This window comes from Typopeltis vanoorti, chromosome 15, assembly GCF_054136105.1.
Source record: "Typopeltis vanoorti isolate ZY-2024b chromosome 15, IOZ_Tvanoo_1.0, whole genome shotgun sequence".
Classification (NCBI taxonomy): domain Eukaryota; kingdom Metazoa; phylum Arthropoda; class Arachnida; order Uropygi; family Thelyphonidae; genus Typopeltis; species Typopeltis vanoorti.
This window is the reverse complement of record NC_143563.1, coordinates 37,150,089-37,177,403: the sequence shown is the minus strand read 5'-3', so window position 1 is coordinate 37,177,403 and position 27,315 is coordinate 37,150,089. Positions and strand designations below refer to the sequence as shown.

The 27,315-nt window shown below is 36.1% G+C and overlaps 1 protein-coding gene across 6 annotated transcripts in view; it reads right to left on the bottom strand.

The window, feature by feature from the left end:
* wap (DDB1 and CUL4 associated factor wap) overlaps positions 1 to 27,315 on the bottom strand; it is a 292,568-nt gene that overhangs the window by 91,206 nt on the left and 174,047 nt on the right. For all 6 annotated transcript variants that reach the window (XM_090404556.1, XM_090404554.1, XM_090404560.1 and 3 more), the window contains one exon: positions 14,519 to 14,636. In XM_090404556.1, the coding sequence (XP_090260682.1) occupies positions 14,519 to 14,636 (118 nt within the window). The remainder of the gene's footprint in view (positions 1 to 14,518; positions 14,637 to 27,315) is intronic.

The following is a 27,315-nucleotide window of genomic DNA, read 5'->3' as shown; positions in this document are numbered from 1 at the left end:
AGTCTAAATTGCACATTATAACCACACTCCTAACCTATTTCAGCTCACATCCATTGACCTTTATTTATGTCATCCTCTTCTCTCTAAATATCGTTGTTTTAGTTTTTTTTTGAAAGTTCATTACCAGATCGGGATAATAAAAATATCAGGATCATGGTTATATTTAGTTCCAAAAATTAAAAGTAAGCTGAAATATGATGAGAGATTGAGAAACAATGTGGAAGAGACCAAATATATGAGTAAACATATATATCATAAAAGTAGGAATAAAACCATATAAAACAAAATTTAGAAGGCAAAAACATTGTACTATAACTGATAATCAGCCAGCATTCTAAATGATGCTATTTGGCTAATTTGATGGATTGTCATCAGATAAAAGATAGAAAAACTACTTTTATTATTATTATTATAAGGCAACAGGTTTGAATTCAAATTCATGAAAAAGACAACTGGTAGAGCAAACTAGCAACACAACAATAAGAGGGTGGTCTGAAAAGTTCTTGGCCTAACAATGAAAAAACAAATTTATAATTTCAAAATTATTTTTATTTTTCAACATAATCTCCCTTAAGACATTTATTCTAGCAATACTCCAGCACCATTATCCCATTCCTGTAGTGGTTCTCAGTAAGATCTGCAAAATACCCCTCTACAGCTGCAATCACCTCTTGATTCAAAGAAAAATGCTGACCAGTGAGGAAGAATTTTAGTTTTGGGAAGAGAGAAGTCAGAGGGAGCCAAATCTGGGGAATAGGGTGGATGTTCCAACAATTCATAGTGCGGATCCCTTAATTTTCCCATTGCCAAAATACCTTTGTGGGCAGGTGTATTGTCCTGATGAAAGATGATTTTTTCCTTCTGCAAACCAGGTCTTTTCGTCTAGTCTTGTTTAAAAGATCTGAATAATATTCCCTGGTTATTGTTTTACCCTTTTCAAGATAATTACTAAATAAAATGCCTTTAGCATCCCAAAACACCAATGCCATGACCTTTCTTTGGAACCGGCTTTATCTTCTTTGGCACTGAACAATGGGCTTCTGTCCACTGTTTTGACTGCTGTTTGGATTCTGGTGTGTAATGGTGAATCCAAGTCTCATCCATAGTAATAAATCGACACACAAAATCAGTTTTATTCTTGTTAAAAAGCTCCAAGCACTGTTCAGAGATTTTCATGCGAGTGCGTTTTTGATCTGCTGTGAGCAAGCATGGCACCCATCTTGTGCAAAGCTTTTTCATTTGCAATTCTTCATGCAAAATATATCCTACACATTCTTTTGAGCCTATAATCTCAGCAATTCATTCCAAGCATTTTGACTTGCCGGTCATCCAATACCATATCGTGCACTTGATCAATGATTTCTGGTGTTGCTACACTTTTTGGATGTCCTTCACGTGGATCATCTTCAAGGTTGGTATGGCCACGTTTAAACTCGGCAGCCCATTTTTAATTATCGAAAACGAAAGAGAAGAGTGCCCATAAACTTTTACGAACTTCGAATGAATTTCTTTTGGCGTCAAACCTTCTTTTACAAAGAATTTTATAATACTCACAATACTCAATTTTATAATACTCACAATACTCAATTTTATAATACTCACAATACTCAATTTTATAATACTCACAATACTCAATTTTATCCATTTCAAGGGATACAGACAACACTTTTGCTTCAGACAGCTGTATAAAACAAACTACTTGATAGAATGACTTGCAATTTGACATAGATGCTTATAACAGATGTACCAACATACAAAAAAAAATTTTTCCGATAGTGTTGCCATCTATGGTCGAAAACGTTTTAGGCCACTCCCATATACTTATTTGCATATGCTTAACTAAGAACCTTTATTCTTTTAAAGAACATAAGTACATTCACTAAAGGTGTTTATGGCTATACACAAGATGGTTTTCGGGTATTTTCTGTGATGAGATGCTAGACTGGATTACAGTGTCTAGTAATTTAGTGTTTAGTATCTTAGTTCCCCCCCCCCCCCCAGTCCAACATTTATTATTATTAGATTACAAGTTTCTTCACTGTTTACATGTTGCAAGGGTATTGGAAAAGTAGTGAAACATTGCTCAATTGCATTGATCTCAATGTAGATCAGTTTCAAGTTGACTGGGCAAGTCAGTCAAGTAAATGTTGATGCTGAATTCCACTCTGAGAGGCTTTATTTTACAATGCATCGACAGCAGTGTAAATGAGTATTTTTTTTAATATTTAATTGTTGAATTAGTGTATAGTGACAATAATGAAGGAAATTAGTGTTTTATTTACTTTCAATCACCTTAAAATACTCTGAAGCAGAGATAAAACTTTCTTAACCTCTCTTTCTGATTCACAGTATTTTAATAACAGACTAAGACAATTAATTTATACAGAAGAGTATTGGCTTCAGAAGTAGCCTACTTAGCTATCCAGGCACTTGAAGAAGAGCTTTCCAGCACCTTAAACGACGAGAATTGGTCTATTTTATACGACATCTCGTGCACTGCTGCGGATAAAGAATTTAAAAAAGTACGAGAACGACACATCAAGAAATTTGAGAATTAAAAAAGAACTCGACCTCCAAACCACAACTTCCTACCGACACGGTAGTCTATCTTTCGTCAATCAGTTTGAAACCTGAAGCACTCGATGCTCTCTCACGTGGTCACAACTTTGCCATTGTGCACAGAAGAATAGCAGGGTTTTTTCTCCCGGAAACTCTGGTTTTTCATCCCGCATACAGACAAATTGGCCCTTCAGAACACACGTAATTTACAGACAAAAAATACTAGTTGTGGTAGTGGTGGAGGTAGATGGCGTTCATGGAGATGATTCTTAGTAGAGGTTCAGTGTAGTGGTTGAGGCAGTTGTAGGTGTCCTCCCGCGATGAGTCTTCAGACTCCTTGGAGGTGTCACGAATAATAATATACCTGCTGAAGACATTATGATACAAATAGAATGTGGGATACGACACCTTCCAAACCACGTCATCAATGATATTAGACTGGATGTGGCTTGTGTTCTGACCAAAGCAAAACCACCAAAAGCCAACATGCCCAATAAGGAATTCAAAGCTCTGAAAGAATTAAAGAAAAACCAGGAAATAATAATCACCAAAGCGGATAAAGGGAACACCACAGTATTGCTTAACTAAACGGATTACAGAGGTAAGCTTAATGCTCTATTGTTAGATCGGGCTACTTGCCTCCCTATCGAGTACAATCCCACCAACTCACAAATTAGAAAACTCCACAGGCTCCTTAAGAAGGTCACTTCTTGGCCTGTAGAAGTCATTAACAAATTAAAACCATTTAACTCCGTACCAATGATATTAGACTCCCCCCCATATATATGGACTCCCAAAAATACATAAAGAAAATGTGCCATTACATCCCACAGTGGATGGCATTGATTCTCCCACATACAAACTAGCTAAACATTTGGCCAAAGCTCTCACACACTATACTGCCAACACACCTTCAAACATAAAAAACTCAACCCACTTCAAAGCCAGCATAGAAAACCTTACACTACAACACACACAAACACTGACGATGTCTCCTCCTTATTCACAAATGTCCCACTCAAAGAATCCTTAGAGCTAATCCAAGCTAAATTTCCTCCCAATATCACAGACCTATTTCAGTTCACAATGAACTCAGGCTATTTTGTTTTGCAAGGAAAATTCTACAAACAAATAGAGGGGACAGTCATGGGTTCACCACTCTCCCCACCCTTGGCCAACTCTTTTATGGAGACTTTTGAAGAGAAAGCCTTAAACTCAGCCCCACAAAAACCAACCATACAGCTTCGCTATGTTGATGATGTGTTCGCTATTTGGCCACATGGCTCTGATGCACTCCTCTCCTTCCTAACACACTTAAACAACCAATACCCCAGAATCAAGGTTCATCCTGGAAGAAGAAAAGAACAATTGCCTTCCCTTCTTAGACACACTAGTCACCTGCCAGCCCCTGATGGAACCTTGGTTTTCTCAGTCTATAGAAAACCCACCCACATAGGCATATACATCCACCAACAATCCCCCTCCCCTCACAACAATATGCAGTCATTAAGACACTACACAATAGGGATAAACTTATCTGTTCAAATGACAATGCCCTAAACACAGAACTAAACCACATTCTCAACACTTTCTCAGCCAATGGCTACCCCCCCCCCTTCACAAAAAGGATTACTCTAAATCCATCACCATTCCCTATATCCGAGGCACCTCAGAAAAAATTATAAAAATCCTAAAAAAACATGACTTGACTTCTTGTTACAGACCATATAGAAAATTGGCATCACTTATCCACTCCACTAAAGACCAACCTCCTCCCCTAGACCTACCAGGTCCCTTGCAGCTGTAAACCGTCTTACTTTGGCCAAACAGGCAGGACAGCGAATATCAGAATTTCAGAACACAAGGACTACATCCAGTTTCACCAATATAGCTTTCACTGGTCTTGCAGACCATGCTCTGGATACACGCCACAGAATATGGTGGAAGAAAGCCATGATAATACATCGTAGTAAATTCAAATACGAAAAGCTATTCATGGAATCAGCCTCAGTCCTAAGAAACAATCCGAACCTCAACAAATTTGGTTACATGAGACTGCCCCAAATTTGAAAAACCTACATCAGAAGACCTTCAGCCCAAATGGCCAAGAATACCTACATTGCCCGCTAGGGGGTGGGGGTACCATCAGGACTTTTAGGAGAAAGAATAGCTTCCTGCTTCATCCTCATTTACCGTGTATTGTGCTTGCATGCACGTGTCTTGTTTCTAAGTTCCTGTGAAAATGGCAATATGATGTTGCCGAAATATCGGAAGTGTATTAAAATTTATTTTAATGTATATTCTATTGTACATTGTAATTTCCTTAAGCTATTTAGTAATCAGAAGTAACCTAGTTGTGAAGTTACTTCATGTACAAACTTTGTTTGTATATATTTGGATAAAGGATTAAACATGAATATAATTTCTTGTCATGTTAATTAAGTAAAATAACTTTTTACAACTATTTCTGAATTCATCAAGCTTTTGTTTGGTGCCTGGCCAGATGAGTAAAATATTAACATAGCCATATTTTTGGCTCATAGTATTTTTCAATGACCTTCCTTGCAAAGAATTCCAAATGCATATTAGCTAGATGTGGTGAAATGGACGAACCAATCTCTTGGTCTTCCTTTTGCTCATATCACCATTTTCAAGTTGAAAAATGGTGTTATCTAAACAATGCCTAGAAAAGGAAGTGTGCTTTACATTATGGAATACTAAGCCAATGTTTTAATGGGCAAACATTATCAAATAGATTTATCAAATTATCAAATATCAATCTTTATCTGGGTTTTTTCAATTGAAATTGAGATAACTGATATTATAGAGAGGTAGCAATGTTGTTTTCTCCCAGAAACTGGTTTTTAATCCTGCATACAGGCAAATTGGCCTTGAAAATGCACGCAATTTACAGACAAAAAATATTGGTGGTGGTGGTGGTGGTGAGCAGTAGATGGCATTGTGTGTAGATGATGGGAGCGGTTCTGTGTAGTCGGCAAATTAAATGATGGAGATGGAGACTGGTAGAGTGCTCTCCCTTGAGTTTTTAGAGGTGTCACATAATAATAACAACAAATTTACTCTGAAAACTACTGAAAAGTCCTGACCAAATCCTATACACACGATGTTGTGCTCAAAAAAAAAAAATTTTTTTTTTTTAAATTCATTATGAAAAACTGATCCTGGGATCCCTACAAGTTCTTCCTAGTGAGAGTTGACTGTACAGCCCTTTAAAGTGGCAGCACAAATGCTAACAAATTACAATACAGAAAGAAAGCAAAATATCAAGAAATAAGCATAAATCTTGTGATAACTGACAATATACACCATAGGATGAACAACTCACAGCATGTGTTCAAAATGACATCTCACATAGATAGCCTCATACTTTAAAGTTTCTGCAGTTTGTCAAAATTCCCCACTGATTTCAAATGGCCTTACAAATAAAAATCCACAAGATTTAGGTCAGGTGACTACATAAACTGATCTATCTGTAAGACTAATCCATTTTTCAAGAATACCTTAGATCAAGAGGTCCTCAGGCCTTATGAGTGAAGGGTTGTAGAGTTCCATTGTGCATGAACCACATATTTCTCCTCTGTGCCAAGGGAGCACATAATGTAAGATATTTTCTGAAGTTCTTATCAGGCTGCTGGCAAAACATGGTTCTATAAGCCTCTCTATAAGGTTCTATAAGCAAAACTCAATCCTATAAGCTTCTTTGATTGTTATGATAATATGGGCCATTATGGGTTGATGATTGTGAAATATATAGCCTCTCCCAGTAATCAGAAGCCAGATTGTGTTCTGAAAAATGGTAAAATGGTTTCTGGAGAGAAATAACCTTAAATGACAAGAGTTAATCATTTTTCCAAAATCTTGCACAAGCTTATGGGTGATTTTGGATTCTTCTATAGCTTAGGAAAAGCAATGCCAGGTATTCGAAAATATGCTCTCAGAGAAAATTCTGTTATAAAGATGCAACAGTTGATCCATAGATGATTATTATTATTATTGTCAACTATTAACAACTGGTGTCATCCTCAGATAAGCTTACATATAAGCTTCGAGGATGAAAGCAGAGAAATTAGTTCTCATCCAAGATGCATCATATATAATCAAATGCATGTAATGTACGTATCACACGTAAACCAATGTATGTAATAACTGTAACAAAAGTATGCAATATAGAGTGTAAAATCGCAAAGAAACATTTGTAATAATCATCATTATGAATATTATAATAATATACGTTGTAAACAGTTATTGTTATTATTATTATTTAAGAAAAATAATATGTACGACAAAGTATTTCTTATGCACAATTGTGTTCCTATAATGTATGTAATTTATCTGAGAAAAAAAAAAAATTTATGGGCGACTCCAGGGAGTCCTTAGACTCATCGAGGGAGGCCCTAAACATCACGTCCACACAAATATACGACATTCTCACAGAATCTATCATACCTTGCCTTGAACTCACTCACCGTCCTAGCACCCACAACAGACTCTGGCAGCTTATTCCACTCATTTACCACTCTAAAAGTAAAGAACCCAGCTCTAACACCCCTGCTAACCACACTCTTTCCCAGCTTCCATAGGTGTCCCCCTAGTTCTCCCAACACCAGTCCTGATCTCAAAAATATCCTCCCCTTTTCCGCCTATCAACTAATTTCTGCAACCCACAAATCTTCAACCTGTTCTCATATGGTTCATTCCATAGACCTGCTATCATCTTAGTCACTCGTCTCTGGATCCTCTCCACCTCCTCTCCATCAAGAATGAACCTAGGTGACCAAATCTGGGCACAGTAGTCGAGGAGGTACAATAACTTGCTCGTCAAGGTATTTTTCAACAACCAAGTGAGTTGATTTAGCTACTTTTGCAATGTGCCCCCTAAACTTCATCTCCCTATCCACCAACACTCCCAAGTCCCTGGCCTCATCAATCTCCTGGAGTACAGTTCCACCAATGTGGTATACTGCTGCTAATCTTTCACCCCAAAATACATAACCTTACATTTTGTCACATTAAATTGACATCCATTCTCCTTAGCCCAGAACTCCAATCTATCCAAGTCGTCCTGCAAGATTTTGACATCTTCTGCATTCACTATTGCCCTACCCAACTTTGCATCATCAGCAAACAAATGAACTGTTCCTCGTAAATCCTTCCTTATATCGTTAATGAACAAATTAAACAGCAATAGTCCAAGAACAGAAACCTGCAGCACACCACTAGTCACAGGCCGTCTTTTGGACTCTATTCCCAAATAAACTATTCTTTGATATCTCTCCATCAATCACCCACCTATCCATCTCTCCATGACCCTATATCCATTCCCATATGTTGTAGTTTACAGATTAGAATTCCATGTGGTATCCTGTCAAATGCCTTTGCCAGGTCCAGCAGTATCACTGTAAACCCATTACTCTTATCCAGTTCAGCCGTCACCGTGTTATAAAACTTGAGCAAGTTACTGAGGCATGATCTACCCTTCACAAAGCCACTGTCCCCCATACAGTATCTCATTTTCATCAATCCATTCCTGTATTTTTCCCTTGACTACTTTCTCCAACATCTCTTGCCATCATTGATGGCAAGAGATGTTTAACCATTTCATAGTGAATGTTGTCTGGTTCAACAGCAGTTGGGCAACATTTAAGCATAGCAGCTTCATTTCTTCTTTAGTGAATGGCTATAGTTTTTATTACCATTTGAAGAAAACAGAATTGGTTGTTTTTCTGTCTTTGCATTTTCTGACAAGAAATTCAGGGAAATAAGAAGCAAAAGTTTTAGAAAAAAACTCCGAGCACATCAGCAATTGTTTAGCAGCAACTGTTCAACCATTATGTTCTAAGATGGAAAGCTGGTGAGTGGTTTATCTGCCTTTCATTTTCTGGATTTTATCCAATACTTATTTGCTGTTGATGAATCTTGTTATAGAAGAGGTATAGTGGATCCAGAATTCCTTCTGGCTCTAATGACAGATGTGTCTTGCTCAGGCTCGAGCATGTTTGGAAGCAATTAAGTCTGTTGTTGTGGGGTATCTGTGGAAGATACTCCATACTTTCTTCTGAACTTCCCTGGCTGCTGTGCAGTCATCATTCCACTATGGCTTAGGAAAACATGGAAACAGCTAGAAGTTTTAGGAAATGCAGTTGTGACAGCTTATATAATACACTCTATTACATATTTCACTGCATTGCTGATATTAGAGGAGCTAACCACTGCAAAATCGATTTCTGCTAATGAGGAAAAGGTGGACCAGTCAGCTTGTTCAATTTTCCACCCTAATATCTGATGTAGTACATTGTTGCCCATGCACAAAAGTGGATATCACAGGAAAGATACTGCTCCAAAATAGGTTGTCATCAGTTACAACAGTTACAATTTAAATAGTGGGAAAAGGGAAAGTGAACACACAGTTAAGTCGATAGCAGTGAATGTTCAGGTAGGCCATGTTGTAGTGTTTGTATCCTGTGTTTAATAGGGAGAAATTACTGTGTTGTTGCACATATCTCAACTCTCCCAATAATGTTTGTTCAGGCACTAGCCTCATTGTGTTATGCCTGTTTAAATCCCCCATTAAAAGTAAGGAGGATGGCAACTGTGATACAACCATCAAGGTCATTGAGAAATATCTACAGCAGGGAATGCAGCATATTGTTATCAGAATTCCAACTGAGAGTTGGATAGCTAAATGGGACTTGATGGAAGGTTGGGGATATTGTAGTCCACAAGGATGGTAACTCCTCCATGGGTTGGTCCATCTCCTGTCTGTCTTTACAAACAATGGTTACATTATGAAATACCAGATGATCACTAGGCTTCAAAGTATGTTTCCTGCAGGCAGAAGCATATTGGTTTATACTTCCGCAAGAGAGCCTTGATGTTCGATGTTTAGTTCGATGTTTAGTTCGAATCCATGACAATTCCATTGTAGGAATGTTTTCATTATTTCTTTTTGGTGGTATCATTTACACTTTTTTTTCATTTTAAAATATTGTCTCATTCACTATCAAATTATTTGATCACAGATGGCTATCAATAAATTTATTAAAGAAGTTTTATTTCCAGAAAGTTGGAAATCAGAGTATCATACAATGTTCTCACTTCATGCATGCACTATTACTCATCATCCAGTTTTTGTCTAAGTCATGAAGCAAGAAAGAAATGAACTGCCATTACATGTTATCGTTAAGGCACTTTACTTGCAAACAGCAAATCTCACATACAATCAAGAAAAGTTTACCTATTATGAATGCCTTCTAATTAAAATTAGTAATAATTTCCAATAAATTTTAAAATCAAGTTAATAATTTATTTCGTTCAATATTAATTTTACATGCATATACAGTATACATATATAATAGACAATATTATTTAAAGACATTAATTGTGCCTTTTTCACAATATAATTTTATTAAAAGAAAAACTAGTAATTATAAACAAAATTAAAATTGGCACAAATTAAACTATATTACAATAGTGCATTAGGTGTACTTTGCAATATAGTATTGTCCTAAGCTCATTTTCACAGTTCACACAGTTAATTTATGTAAGCATGAATTAGCTTACATAATTAAATACTTGAACATTTTACATAAAGAAAAGGCTTTTTAATACTGTTATTTAAAAAAATACAATAATCTTGAAAAGACAAGTCATACGACTGAGTACATCGTGAAAAGTGTGTCTGGCTCCGAGTACTACTTACTTTCTTATTGTATCTTGAATTTTATTGTTTGTCATTCCTATTATATTATTTTTATAAATAATTTATATAAATACCCCCCCTTCACTGTGATAGATGTGATAATGATAGAAAACACAAACTAGACTGTGATGAGCTGAATAATTATGTATAATGTGTAGTAAGAATTAAAGAATGTATTACTTTAATTTTCATTTTTTTAAATTTAATATTACTTTAATTAATGGTATAACCAATTAAAAATTAAGATTTTAAAAAGTAAAAAACTTTTTAATATCTATCTCTAATCCAGGGTATGTTAGTAATAAGGTGTGACACCTTTTGATTACTTGTATATGGGAAATATATGATTTCGTCATTACTTCAACCTTGGTATCTCTTCTGGGTCTGGCTCCCACCGATGACTTTTATTAATACTTGTCGTTGGGTTTGCTTACTTCCTGGGGAATAGAGAGGTTCTACTTGGTGGCGAGATTTTGCCTATCACTGGGTGGGACCACCACCCAGTGATAGGCAAAACCCAGTTTCCTGTTGTAGAGTGATTCAAGTCAAGAGTAATGAGTTTAGAAGTGAACCTTTAAGGTCACTCAGTGAGTAGAGTGATCCTGTAGATCACTATTGGTTTTTGGATGGGTATCCCTGCACTTTAACATACGTCAATAAAGGTCAAAGCCAGTCTGGGTAGTGGTGCTTTCCATAATGTATAGCATTATACATACATGTCTGTAAGGATATATGGCTTGCATTATGTGATACTAAGGCAATTAATGTGAAGTCATTAGCCTCAATATACAAGTTGCCCAGTTATGAAGATACTTCAGTGCAAACTTTGTTCACTTACACTTGGATAAAGGATGAAACCAAGAATATAATTTCTTGACATCTTTAATTTAATGTATTACTTTGTCCTCATAGCATTTAGTTTTTTTAAAACATCACCCATAACAATCTATTTAAATCTACTAGTCACAAAAAAAAAAAATTGTGGCTAGTAGATTTAAGTTGTATTTCTGGAGCTCTGAGCAGAGGTATCCATACTATCTGCTGATGGACCATCTATTCAAAGGTCCATAACATTCCATTTTTAATAACAGGATTTTCAAGTAGTGGTATCATTTTTGGCATATCTCCAGGATTGAGTCCATATCTCTTCGTTTCACTCTAAGGAGATCAATCCATATCTTTCAGGCATGTTTAATTGTGAGACAGCAAGACTGACATACATATCAATGTCATGACTGACATTTTCTTTTACAGTTGCCTTCCTGGTGTATGAGGGTTTAACAGATGTTGCTACTCTTGCAGTATACCTCTTCACTTCTTAATAGGTGATGCATCGCTTTGTTTTTAATTTGTGGATCTTCCACCTTTGGCATGCTGGGTGTTGTTCTCCCTCACAGAGCATTTCAGTGTTTTGCTCACAGTTTTTATTCTCATGATCTTTACTGCCTCATCAGGCACAGTTTTGGTCATTCTCAAACTGCCTGTTATGGCTCTGCCATAACAGGCAGTTTGAGAATGACCAAAACATTTAAAGCAGCTTGAAGAGTTCTGGATATAGAGCCTTATTGGGTAGTTGAGATGACCTTCTATGACAGAAGTTGGTGGTTTTGGTTTGTTTGTTGAAAGTAAGGATGATGTTCCTGGTGGGAATCAGGTGCACATCCTTATAAATATGAGGATTCTTTTTATGGCTGTCACTCATTGGTCCTTGAGTTCAAAGCAGATCGCAACAGAACCCACTCTGATACTCTAGAAGAAAGTTTTGTGGAAGATAACAATAGCTTATCCTTAATAGATGTTGCCTGAAATAATTTTTTTAATTGTGCTACTGTAGGTGCTTCAATAGGAATATCTCCTGAATGCAATTCCTGACCCTTCTAAAAATTGTTTGGGATAAAGAAGGGTGACATTTTCCCAAGTGATCGGTCCCCCCATTGGATGCATGATTAAGAAAAGTAGTGTATTTAGTTGCAGATTCTGATGTTTTTTTGTTTCTTACTTTGGTTTTCTGTTGGTGATTATGATTTCTAATCATGGTTGGGGGCTTGTTGTGAGTCTCAGATAAATAAGAGGATGAAAAATTATTCATCCCTATGAAGAATTTCATTCAGCACCAGAGCTCCCCAACACACCACAACACATGGATGTCCACTTTCAGGCAAGCAATGACTGTGGCTCAGGAGTGGAATGCCAGAGCTATCACGGATGCCATACTGACACCACGGCAAGCCTTGGGTCCTGATGTTGGACCATGGTGATGAAGACTTACTGTAACACTGTTGACTGTTGCAGGCAAGCCCACTAACTAATGAATCCGATCGTGCCGGACCATCCATTCAAGACTACTAATCTTGCCAAAGCAGAGGCCAAAGTAGTGCAAGACTACCACGATCCTCCTTAATAATGTCCACAGGTTGCACCACATGGCAATATAGCAGCAAGGTTTTAGATCCCAGTGATAGTGGTCTGGGTGACAGGATAGTAAAAAAGACTTGAAAAGTAGAGTGAAGAATACGGAAAGAAAAGCATAGGAAAAAAAAAAAAAAGAATGTGCACTTGCTGCACATGATTGGAAGCCAGTTAAATAAGTTTAAATGAAACAAGAGAACAGAAACAGACAATTATCAACCAATTTTCAACATACAATTCAGAGCACTATGTTGCAAATAAAACAGTTAAAAGACTGGAGATTACTTATATCAAATGCAGATCGATATTAAAATATCAGAAAAGAAATTAACATTATTCCCATCATCCCTTGGTCAGGACAGACCATCAATCATTGACGTTATTAATATTCAAAAATGTGTGAGCAGAGCTAATTTAAGAGAGTATAGTCACTTAAACAGAGATAATGAAAGATCCATAAAAATGGTTTTTAAAGCAAAAAGGAAATGAAAAAATTCACAGGAAGAATAATGTATAAATGGTTTGAGGCAATTAAGAATGTTTTAAAACATCAAAACACAAGAACTAATCTAATTGGGAACCTAAATAACATGCTAATTTGGAACACCTGATTGAAATTTTTTTAGTTTTCAATCAAACCAATAAAATTAGCTTAATTAAACCAATTGATTAATTGACTTAATTAAACCAATATATTCATCTCAAAATATTGTGCTGGAATATTATAATTTCTCTGGTATACCTTGAAGATATACATGATACGTTTCTTTTAATGTGATAGTAACTGGCCTTGGAATGAAGGATAATTAAATTCTTGAGGGAAAAAAAAAACAAAAATAATAATACAGAATTGGTTTAAGAGATGAAAAATGAAAATTACTGGTTATTGGTAACAGGCCTAACTTTTCCCCATTCAAAACTCCTATTGCACTAAGGATATCTTATCTGCCAACAAAGGAATCATTCAGTCTAAGGCCAATTACTAGATAGCTTTTACTTTTAAAAAAGATAAAACTAGATAGCTTTTTTGAGATACAACTTAGATATTAAAGCATTAAAGTACCACATTTCAAGTACAATCAGTAACAGTTATTCCAAACTAAAATTTTTCCTTTTTTTTCTTAAGATAGAAAGCAAATGGAAAAAAGCCTAGAGTTTTAATCAAAATTACTAATAAGTACAAACTTCATCAAGATGAAGACTTAGAACAAATAAGAGATGAATTATACTCATCAGCTAAGTAAACAAAATTAACAGCTTGTGATATGAATGAAAAACCACAGGAAAATTTTCCAAATTTTTTCTGTAATTTGTTTATCCAATCACAAAAATATTTTTCATTAAAAAATCAATTTGTTCAGATGAAAGTTACAGTTCACAAGCATTTTGATCTCATGATAAAAAGGATAAGTGCAGGAAGACTACATGAGGAAAAGAAAGGAACTAAACATACTTTCAATGAATTTTTGGTTACTCCATCTGATTAACAACTACATTAAAGCATCTGCAAGAATCTATTAAGTTACTGGTGAATGAAAACAGAATCCTTCATAAAAGAAAACTCCATTTACTCTAGATGTTATGGCATAAAAAACTGAGCAACTGCTAGCTATTAGTATTCTAGAACCCAAACTAACTAGGTTTTAAAATATACTGCCTTAACTGCACATCATGCTTCTCATGCCTCATAATTTTACTTCATGATAAATGGTTAAACCCTGATATATAATAAACTGAGTTAATTCAAATGCTGCTCTCAGAGAAAAGATATTAAATTTTGAAACAATAATAACATACAATAAAAAAATAGACATAAAGAAATATACTGACCAGCTGTGCAGATGTGACATGATGAGTGAGGAGCCCAAGCAATTCCATTAACACAAGCTCTGTGATTATTTAGCCTTGCTACAGGTGTACATGGTACACGAACATCAAGGATAATTACCTTTGAGTAATAATAATTAAGATAGATTTAAAATTTTCATTTACTAAAGCACTTCAAAAATATGAAGGACATACTTATCTGGTAAACAGTAATTCTTAATATGAAGTGTATCTGGGGCATAACTTTTGAAAGATATTACAGCAAAAGTATCAATCAATATAATAGTATAGTCTCTCTCTCTCTCTGCATAAGCATTTTTTATTATTACGTTAACTTGCAATAAAATGTCTACTTTTTTTCTTTCTTTTTACTTCAAAATCGGTAATCCTTTAAGACAACAATAATGAAGAGAGAACATAATGACTGAAAAAGATTATTAATTATTTTAAATATTAATTTTACAATTCTCAAATTTCCAAAGTTATTACAAAATGAAATGATCAGCAGGTTGCATTAGAATGAAGTATATATTTCACATATGCATTTAAAAGCTGTAGGTTTTTTGGTATGTTACAAAAATGAAGCTCAATGGCCTATTGATAAAAAGCAGGATTTCTTAGAATAAACAGTGAGACATAACAAATGACTTTTTAAGAACCCAATTAAATAATGTGAAGTTGGAAAGTGCAAAGAAGAATAACTGAAAACAGATCTACATTAAAACAGTACACAACAGACATGGAAATATTGCCTCAAAGAGCGACAATTATGAGAGTCTTAATAACTGATTAATTTTCTATTAACATTTCTTTCCCAAACTGTCTATTATTTACTTTGATCACTTGTTACACATTACATTACTATTCTCTAAGATACTCTCACCTGCATCTAAATCTGTTTCCTTTGCACCTTCCCCCCCCCCATAATTTTTGCTTTAACAAGCTATACTAATCTTTCTGTCAAATTCTGTTTGATAAAAAGCAGGATTTCTTAGAATAAACAGTGAGACATAACAAATGACTTTTTAAGAACCCAATTAAATAATGTGAAGTTGGAAAGTGCAAAGAAGAATAACTGAAAACAGATCTACATTAAAACAGTACACAACAGACATGGAAATATTGCCTCAAAGAGCGACAATTATGAGAGTCTTAATAACTGATTAATTTTCTATTAACATTTCTTTCCCAAACTGTCTATTATTTACTTTGATCACTTGTTACACATTACATTACTATTCTCTAAGATACTCTCACCTGCATCTAAATCTGTTTCCTTTGCACCTTCCCCCCCCCCCATAATTTTTGCTTTAACAAGCTATACTAATCTTTCTGTCAAACGTACCACCTCATGTTAACTCTGCTTACATCACATGCATTCTTGCATATGGTCACAAAATAAGATGAAGTTTTTTCTAATATGGTTCTGCTAATGATACCACTGACAAAATTTTGCTATTTTTTCCTTTGCCTTTCATATCAATAGTCTCTATATGTTAAAACTGTCTAACAGATAAGCTTAGGTGTTGATGGTTATTCATGACTTATTTTTCACGGTATTAACAACACCACAAACACTTTTAACAACAAAAATGTTTTATTAACGCTAATATTTCACTGATTTTTAACTCAGCATCATCAGAGCACAACACACATGTAAACACGACAGTGAGTGAGTGAAACAATATAATTGCAAAAGACAAAAGATCTAAAGTCCTATTTTTGGCGCCCTTTAACGAAGGAAAGGAAAAAAAAAAACACAGCAGTTATCCAGGAGTTTTTCTTAGGATAACCGTCTCCCAAATTTTTGGCAAATTAATGCAACCATATTTGTTAAGGTTGGGAGAATTCTTCAAAGCCATTGCTGACTCAAAATATAATCTTTCAGATCTATAACGACTCCTAAATAGCACATTCATTTTCCTCCATCTAATCCTGTGTGAAGGAGTGTCCAAAGCGTGGTCTGCCAGTCCCGACTTGCCACAGTAATAGTAGAGAATGTATCTTTCATGTTCTTCCAGGCGGATGTTCACTGATCTTCCTGTTTGCCCATAATAGGCCAAATCACAGTCACACGGAACTTCATACACTCCTGGGTGTGCTAAAGGGTGAGGTTTATCCTTAGGCGAGCGGATCAGAGTTGCCAGCTTGACATGAGGTTTGAAAGTGGTGCGAAGGCCATGTTTCGACAATACTTTGGCTATCTTTTCCGATGTACCTCTGATATAGGGAATAGAAATGGTCATGTTGTATTCTTGTGTATTAGGGGAGGGCAGAGTAATGGGCCTATGTAGTATTTTATCTATTTTGTAGGGATTGTAGCCGTTGGCTAAGAACGTATGGCGCAGGTATTGGAGTTCAGTTGTCAGAGCTGTATCGTTAGAACAAATGGCTCTGACTCTGTGTGTAAGTGTTTTTAAAATGCCGTACTGTTGGAGACTGGATGATGGTGTGATTGTTTATGTAGGTATCTTCCTATGTGGTTCAACCTCACCATTCCATGGAAATGTTCCATCATAAGATAGACTGAAATTCAAACTTTCAGTCTGCCTTATGAGAAAGACTGAAGGTTTGTGAATTACAAAGTTTAGCTGATAGGCAGAAAAGAAGGGGAATGACAGAAACATCTAAGTCACTGAAAGATTTTATCAAATAATTATGCAGAGTAGATACTAAAAAACTGAATGTTATTTAGATGAACAGTTTGGATTCCAGAATGGTAAAGGAACTAAGAGAAGCAATACTTATCTTAAGAACGATAATAGATCAAAGAAATGAAGTTAATAAATCTACATATATCGCTTTTATTGATTTAGAAAAAGGCATTCAATAGTATACAATGGAACACTTTTTCAAATAGTGAAAGAAAATGAAATAGACTAGGGAGATATATGACTGATTAAGAAATTGTATACCAACCAGAAAATAAAGATATAAACACAGAAAAATGAAGCAACAGCAGAAACAAAGAAAAAGGTTTAAGACAAGGTCATGCATTGTCACCCTATCTCTATATAGAAAATGCAATGAAATCAATAAAAGAAGGAATGAAAATGGGGCAACTGTAGGTGGAGTGCAGATACATATGATATACTCTGTTAATGATGTAGCTGTATTAACTGAGAATGAACAGGATTTAAAACAAGATATCTGGATGGATCATGTTTTAATCTGATTATGGATTTAAATACTGAAAAAAAAAATTAATGGTGATAGGTTCAAAGGAACAAAATAAGATAGAAAATAAAAATGATTACAGGTAAGATGGAGATAAGGCTTATACGTTGACCACTGATAGTTGTATTTTTTTTTTAAGGAAATTACAATGTAGACTACTATATTAACTAAAATAAATTTAATTAATACTTCCTATATTTCAGCAAAGAAATTGACATCATCAGAAAATAAAAAACATAAGATACATATGCACAGGCACTACACTAAATAATGAAGAAGCATGTTAATGAGAGTAGTCATAAATAGTGCCATGTAGAGCTAAATTGGGCACCCTTGGCTGCTGGGCTGAAGTGCAGAGGATGAGAGCTTCCCAAATTTGGTGCAGTTACATGCAACCAAATTTGTTGGAGTTAGAATAATTCTGTAAGGCAGAAGCAGATTCAAGGAAAAGTCTTTCATATTTATATTGGCTGTGATGGAGAAAAGTAGCTTTTTTTCCAGCATATTCTATGGCAAGTCCTGAGTAACTGTAGTGAAGGAAATGAAAATTGAAAAAGGAAGGAAATACCTGCCACCTCTGTGTAAAACTTGCTAACTCACCTTCAGCTGAAAAGCCCGATAATGGTTCTTCGTGTCCTAGACGGGACTAGAACCCAAACTTTTCCAATCAAAGGGATTCATCTATACTGACTGGGCTACAGAGGCTCTGAAATACTGGCAAATTAGTGAATGAGTGCAGGCTGAGTAATTATTATGATGACTTCAACTGCAGGAACATAGATCTGAAGGAGGAAAGATCATCACATGGAAGGTCTGGTCATAGGATCATAAGATCTTTCAACACTGCCTCCAACTGGGAAGAGTGACCATGCCATCTTGACTTGGAAGGGGAGTGGCTGCAAACATGGAATTTTCAAGTAAGAAGAATGTGGAAAAACAGAGCAGGTGAAAAAATGCTTAGGAGACAGTTTGAACAGAGTAATATAAGCATCTGCAAGGGAAAGATGTTATCAATGCATGAGATGTCTGAAAGAAGCAATGTCAAATTGTATATGAAAGATCAGGAGTATAAATCAGGTAGGAGTTAAATGGATGAAGAGTATCATTAAGCAGCAGCTGCAAAAAATTTTGTGGAGAAAGATAATCAAGAAGGCAATCATATAAGGAGAAAGGTAATCAAGAAGCTCATGAGCAGAGCAAGACTGGGACTCAAACCCAAACCTTTCCAACCAAAGGGATTCAGCTATACTGACTGGCTATGGAGGCTCTTAAACACTGGCCAATTAGTGAATGAGTGCAGGGTGAGTAATTATGATGACTTCAAATAAAGTAACACAGATCTGAAGGAGGAAAGAGGCAAGAAAGGTGACCTGACCAACATGATAAGGAAAGCAAAATCATTATGAGAAGAAATCAGTCACACAAGCCAAAGGAAATCTCAAAGAGTTCTTTCATTAACTAACAAGTAAAAGGTAGAAGGATAATGGTAATGGATGCTGATGGTAGCAAGGTGACAAAAGCAGACAAAACAGTTGAGTAACTGAGTGACCAATTTGTAAGGATATTGCAGAATCTCAATGCAAATATGGCTATGGGATTAAATGGGATACTAGCTCACATACTATGAGAATGTGTAATAGAACTGGCATTGCTGCCTCTGACTAAGTTAAGTCTCAGCTCTGTAAAGTCTGAAGGGAGAAGAAGGAGAACAAACAGCAGTTGCATAAAGCAGGCTCCAAGACTAGGGTAGCAATTATAGATCAATCAGTATCTCAAAAGTGGTGGTAATGGTAAAAGTACTGGAAAAGTTGCTCAAAAACAGAATTCAGAAATGGGTGGATAAGAATATGATACTCTATGGAGAGCATCTTGGTTTTGTAAAAGGTAGGTCATGCCTTTGTAATTTATTCACCTATGATAATGCTGTATTTTGCAAAAGGTGTTTCATAAGATAATAGACACATAAAACTATATCACACAAATTGGGAAGGATGTGAAGCTAGTGAGATGGATATGATGGTGGCTGACTGACAGATACCAAAGCGTGTTATTTAGAGAAACAGAATCCATAAGAAAGTTGTTTGCTGATGATGAAATATTAGGTGGCAATAGTTCAAGCAATAAAGAGATCTTGCAGAATAATTTAAGTAGGCTGACAGCATGGGTAAAAGATAATGGATACCAGTTTAATTTGGGAAAAGGGTAAAGTTCTGTTTTTGAAATGAACAGATGACAAGCTGTGTACCACATTGATGAGAACTGTACTATCGGAAACTGATGAAGGGAGGGATTTGGGGGTGTTGGTGAATAGGGAGTTCAGAGGGCATATTGCAAGGGTAACCAAGGTAGCTCACAGGATTTGGTTACTGAAGAGCAAACAAGCAAAGATAAGTTACCATTCTGTTTATAAAACTTTGGTACAGTCACATTTGAATTACTGCAGAGAGGTCTGGTCAGTGGGTTTCTTGGAGATGAGGAAGTGGTGGAGAGGATATCCAGGAGTGAGCGACCAAGATAGTGAGTGGTCTGTGAAATGTATCTAGGTTGATACATTGAAGGTTTGTGGATTGCAGATGTTTAAGACATGGAAAACAGGAGGGATTATGATAGAAACACTTGGCCATTTTTCTTCAGTTCTTTTAAACAGTCCAACAATGATGCATAATAGACTCCTGTTATTATCTTACCCTTTTCCAAATAGTCTATCATGATAATTCCTTGGGAATCCCAAAAAACAGTGGCCATCACCTTCCCAGCTGACAAAACATGCTCTTTCACTGGACAATGTCCAATGTTTTGACTGCTGCTTGGATTCAGGTGTGTAGTGGTGCATCCAAGCAAGTTTCATCTACAGTCACGAATTGATGCAAAAAAATCCTGTGATTTGGCAATGTTTAACCACAATTTAAGTGCTGAAATGTCTTTTTGCTGGCATTTTTGATTGACAATCAACACGGTACCCAACACGCACATAGCTTTTTAATGTGCAATTTTTCATGCAGGATATTATACACCCCTTTAGTTGAGATATCTACAATTCTCAGCAATCTCACACACTTTCACTGGGAGGTCTTCCATGACAACACCATGAATTTTGTCAATCATTTCCTTTGTAGTGACCTCAGTCAGGCGTCAGGACATAAGTTCATCTTCGATGGACTTACTTTTAAACTGATTTATCTAAAAATAAATAGTCTTTAATGCTGGTGCAGAGTCCCCATGAACTACATCTAACTCAGCTTTGATCTGCACGAAATTCATTTTTCTCTTATGAAAAATGCGAACAAAGTCATTTTAAATGTTTGCCAAACAAGAACTACGTGTCGCATGTGGCTAAAATTTTGCCAGCGGTGATGAAAAAGATATGTGCTGACAATGGTATGAATGAACGAATTGTGTCACCATCTATTGGAAATTTACCAAACTTTCAAACAACCCTCATAGTTTGTTATAGCAATAGTTTGCTATAGGAAATGTCCTTTAGCACTACATTCTGCTTGCAAGGCTCTGGTCACAACTTTCTGGTAGTTTGTTATGATTGAATTTGTTATAATGGTGTGAATTTGTTACAGTAAAAATTCACTGTAGTGAAAACTATTCCAATTGTAAAGGGGAAAATAAATAATAAATCTGCTTATGCTTTTTATTTCGCTATAGGAAATAAAAATGGTAAGGCCATTTAGCCCTAACTTTTTTGGAGAATGAGGCAGTTCAATTTCCACCAGTAGCCAATCAGAAATAGCTGGCCCAAGACTTAAATGGTGTGCATTCTATGGTTGATTTTCTTGAGTTTTCTAGGAGGAAAAAAGTGTTTGCCTGTGCCAGATACTGACAGACTAACATGGAAACCAGTCAAAGAAAAGAATAGAAAAAAGTTCCTAGTTGTCAATATGTATTCCAACTGAGAACGGTTTTCTTTAGGTAGCCTAGAACTATGGATACATATGCCACTTGCACAGGGCTACACAGGTCGGCAAGAAATAAATAAGATATATAATAAGAAATAAATAGTGAGAAAAAAAAGAGAGAGAGAGAGAGAAAAACTGCTTTCTGAAGCTAGAGAAAGGGCTAGCCAAAATTTGAAGAGAGATTTTAAGGTCCTTAAAAATCCCTCTTCAAATTGTGGGTCCTTCATCCCAGTGACTAAAGCTATCTCTTTCTCTAGCCACCGAGGAGAGGTAGAAACTTCAATTCTTGCTTCCTGCCCCCTCCATTATAATTCTGACAAGTGCTGTGTATTACTTCCAAGATACTATTGCAATACCTAGAAATGTTAGCAGACTTTGTCTTAATATAGGGTTTTGAGTTAATTCTGCTGTATATTTTAACAAAATAACAATGAACATCAAGCCTTACTACAGATCTACTCACTTCTAATCTTCTAAAGTCTAAAAAGAACAGGTCTTAAAACTTATAGAATATTGCTCAATGTTATATGCTTATTTCATATAAAATTTTCAAGAAATGATAATCAGGTATTTGGTGGTGGTTACTGATCCAAATTTTAGAAGCTATAATTCTTGAATTTTAAAGGCAAGGAGCTGTGACCTTTATCTGTCTAAAATAGACATCATGATCAGTTTTGAGCATACACTACCTGATTAAAAATATTTGAACGCCACTTCGTAGTATTAGATATGGCTATATACATCACAACCATAGTTCATATAAGTATAAAGAAAGCACACGGCTTGCAGTCTTCATAAACGAATATTGACAATAAAGTAGGTCATACTGAAAAGCTCAGTGACAATATCATAGGATTCTAGTAGTAAGACTTATACATTTGGTTAGACATAACTGGTAATTAGTTTACGGAATTAACAATGCCAAATAGCAAACACATCATCCACATTTTGAAGAGAAAGCCTTAAACTCAGCCCCACAAAAACCCACTATTTGGCTTCGTTATGTGGATGATGTGTTTGCTATTTGGCCACATGGCTCAGACACACTCCACTCCTTCCTAACACACTTAAACAACCAACATCCCAGAGTCCAGTTCACCTTAGAAAAAGAGGAAAACAACACCCTCCCCTTCCTAGACACTTTAATCACCCACCAGCTTGATGGATCTGTGGTTTTCTCTGTTTACAGAAAACCCACCCACACTGGCAGATACATTCACCAGCAATCCCACCCCCCCCTCACAACGATATGGGGTGATAAAAACACTATATAACAGGGCAAAATTAATCTGCTCAGATGACAAGGCCCTGACTATTGAACTAAACCACATCCTCAACACTTTCTTAGCCAATGGCTATAACCCCAAAAAAATCCAAAAAATACTAAAACCTGTAAACCACAACCCCCCTCCCCCCCTCCACAATAAAGATTACACCAAGTCTATCACCATCCCCTACATCCAGGGCACATCTGAAAAAATAACCAATATCCTCAAAAAATATGACCTTACTTCCTGTTACAGACCATATAAAAAGTTGGCATCCCTTATCTGCTCAACCAAAGACCAACCACTTCCCCTAGACCTACCTGGTGTATACCAGGTCCCTTGCAGCTGCAAATTGTCCTACTTTGGCCAAACAGGCAGAACAACAAATATCAGGATTTCAGAACACCAAGACTACATCCGGTTTCACCAGTACAGCCGCTCTGGGCTGGCAGACCATGCCTTAGATACCCACCATAAAATTCGTTGGAAGAAAACAAAAATAATCCATCGCAGCAAGTTTAAATACGAAAGATTATTCAAAGAATCTTCAGCAGCTCTAAAAAATATTCCTAACCTCAACAAATTTGGGTGCATGAAACTGCCCCAAATTTGGGAGACTTTCATTATGAGAACTTCAGCCCAACTGCCAAGACTACCAAATTAGCCCGCAAGAGGGCACCATTAGAACTTTAGGAACAATATTAGTTTCTTGCTTTCTTCCTCATTTGCTTTGTGTTAGTTCCTGAGTGCACATATCATATCTTTATGTTCCTGAAGATGGCAATGTGACATTGCCGAAATATAGAAGTTAATATCATAGGATGCATTGCTACCTTTGCAGCAACTCAGTTTGAGAATTTCTGCCTGCTGCAAATGTCCCAATCAACTATAAGTGATGTTATTGTGAAATGGAAACACCTACAAGCAATAGCACCACTGAGTGATGAAGCACACGGCATGAAAAAAATCATCTGTACTTGATGGAAACACTCACTACTGAATTCTGAAATGTCTCTGCAAGCAATGCCAGTACCACAACTATATCAGAAGCTGAAGAACATGGGTTTCCATGGACATATAGATGCAAACAAGCCAAAAGTCAATGCACAACTCTACCGGCATTGGTAGAATTGTGTAAAACTCACCACCACTAGACTCTGGAGCAGTAGTGGAAACTTGTTATCTGGAGTGATGAATCACACTTCACCATCTGGCAGTCTGAGACACAAGTCTGGGTTTGGAAGATGCCAAGAGAATGCTACTTACCCTAATGTGTTGTGCCAACTGTGAAGTTTGGTAGAGGCATCTTAGTCTGGGACTGTTTTTCATAGCTCAGGCTAAGAATATTTTAGATCACATAGTGTAGTCTTGTTGCTCACAAACGTGATTTGCTGATAGTTTGGAATAACTAAAAAAAAACTTTCCTCCAGAGATTATGTTATTTGAGTTGACAATTCATGCAAATGACTAAATGCTATGAATTTTACCAAGGGATTGAGGGAGTGGATTCTCCCATGCATATATCATGTATGCATGGGAGAATCCACTTCAATATATACGGAGGCTGTTCAATAAGTTATAAGACTATATTTATACAGAAAACAGATTACCTTTAATCATCATCATTTACATGGTCTTTTTCGAAGTAACTACTGTGAGACGCGATGCATTTGTCCCAATGTTGCATCCACTTCTTAAACACATGTGAAAGTCCGCTTTTTGAGAGTTCTTTCAAAACCGCCTCCACAGCTTTTACACATGCCTTGTTGCTTTCGAAATGGCAGCCTCTTAGTAGTTTCTTGAGCTGAGGAAACATCCAGAAATCGCACGGTGCGAGATCAGGACTGTATGGAGGGTGTGGTAGGATATCTATGTTGTTCTTCCGCAAAACGTCCACTACTACACCACCACCACCAGCAATATGTGGCCTTGCATTATCGTGGTGCAATAAGAAGCCATTCTTCAGCAATGGACGCTTCCTTTTGACGACGTGCTGTACCATTGTCCGTAATACATCCGCATAATATGAGCCGTTTTCAGTATTCCCAGGTTCTACAGCGTATTGGTAAACAATGCCTTCGTAGCCAAAAAACATTATGGTCATAACTTTACCAGCCGATTTTACAGTTTTGCTTTCTTGGGGGTAGGCGAAGACGGATACTTCCATTCACTGCTTTGTTGTTTCATTGTAGGGTCATAGTGATACAACCAAGCTTCATCTGCTGTAATGATGCATTTTAAGAAGGTGACAACTTCTTGTTCCAGTTTTTCTTTCCATTCTGTGCACACATCCACTCAATGCTGCATTTACTCCGGTGTCAAGAGTTTGGGAATCCATCGGGCAAACACGTTTCAGTCCCAAATGTTCAGCCATGATTCAGTGAACACTTCCCACAGAAATATTCAGGACAACATGCAGCTGGCATACTGTAATTCTGCGATCCTCCTTGATGATAATCGCTGCTGTGTTGATCATCGTCTCTGTGATGGATGTTGAAGGTCTACCCTCACGTTCAAGATCTTCCACATTTTGCCTTCCTTCCTTAAAAGTTTTATGCCGGCGAAAAACACTTGCCCTTGACATTGCTTCATCGTGGAAAGCTTCGCGTATCATGTTAAAAGTGTCCGATGCAGATTTTTGCAAACACACACAAAATTTAATCGCATAACGTTGTTCCAAGGATGCTTCCATTTCGACGACTGGTCACAGCTTGTAGGCACGGCGAAACAAGCTTGTGTTTAGTCACGTGACACTCTGGCACATCAGCCCGTATACACCATCTATTAACCGCTTTTGTTAATACAGACATTTCTTCATTCCACAGAAATTAATACTGTGATAAGTGGTTTCGTGACAGTAAAATTAGTCTTATTACTTATTGAACAGCCCTCGTAGAACTGAAATATATAGAATTAAGAATAACATTTGCTCTCTAGCATCCATTCTTCCCTGGAATATAACCGGTTCACAAATATTTCATCACAGATCTATACCACACTGAAGAAGTGTGGTAGATCTGTGATGAAATATTTGAGATCCGGTTATATTCCAGGGAAGAATTACAAGTCTTTTCTACAAAAATGTAATCCTATTCATCCCAGAATGCAGTTTACTTTCAAAACTGAATCTAATAACTGGTAATTCACTAGGCTAAGAATAAATAAAGAAATAAGAAAACTATTACAGGTAAGCCAAGATTTGATATCCACTGAGTCAACCAGGTGATGAGTAAATGAGAACCACAATTATCTAATGATTCTAGCAATAAAAATACAGTAATGGATATTTACAGGCATCAAGCATCTCCTCACAGAAATCTACATGAGTTTTTTTCTTAACACAGAAACAGTGTATAACATATGCACAAAGTAAAGAACCAAGATCAACATCTCGAATTCTAATTTCAAAACAATACCACATTCCTTCAAAATGTAATCCACACAGAAGAACAATAAAGACAGTGTACACGACTGTCTTGCATCTCATTTTATATCAAACCATTTTTCTGTACCTCATTCAATTCTGATTAAAAGAAATATAGAAATATGGTTCGATATTAACCGCCTTCCTTAAACATAGACTACATAATGTTCACTTCAAAAGATTTGTCATATTCCCACAATTGCTCAACTATTTGTTGCAGCCTTTTTACTTAAATAGAATCTCATTTTTCTCTATACTGCCTCATGGTACATGCTAATTTACTTTCCACTTTTAATGTTTTCTTTTGTAGGGCTTCCTTTTTAATTTCTTAAGCCCACCATAAAGTTCTGATTTTTTTATTCATTGCAAAGAACTCCAACACCTACCTCATTGGCTAATCAATCAATGTTTCCTTCAGAGTTTGCCACCGAGTCTAAAGTTTGATACATGATTTAAAGCTTGCTCTTTTTTTTTGTTTTTTTACTGACATTTTTGAATAAATTTATTTTTATATATTTTTTATATTTCACATTTGAGACTACAGCTCATCTCTGAAAGCTACTTAATTCTTTTTAAAACTTTTGTACATATTTTTACATATAATATTCATTTTTATCTGCTCAAAATGAAATAGTAATCACTTTTTATTTCAAATTTCCTGTACAGTGTATATCCTGAACAAGGATGAAGATATCCCTATCAACAATGCTAGTCAATACAACCTTCAATTAACGTCCCATTTATTTTCCTCTACGGTACATTACGATACGGTACAAAGTGCCTTAGACGATAAAAATATAAGATCTGATAATGTTGGAGTCTTGACAAGTAACAGACTGATTTGGAGGAAAATTGTAGATAGGAAGTTGGTAATGATGTAATTTTTTCATGTAGTACTGTCATATCCTGTACACCCCTTGAGGGTACATGGCAGGAATTTGATGATATATGAAGGTAAAGATATTTTTAGCAATGGAGCAGTCCCTTTTTAACAACTAGTTTAAAAAGCATAAAAATCCTTTT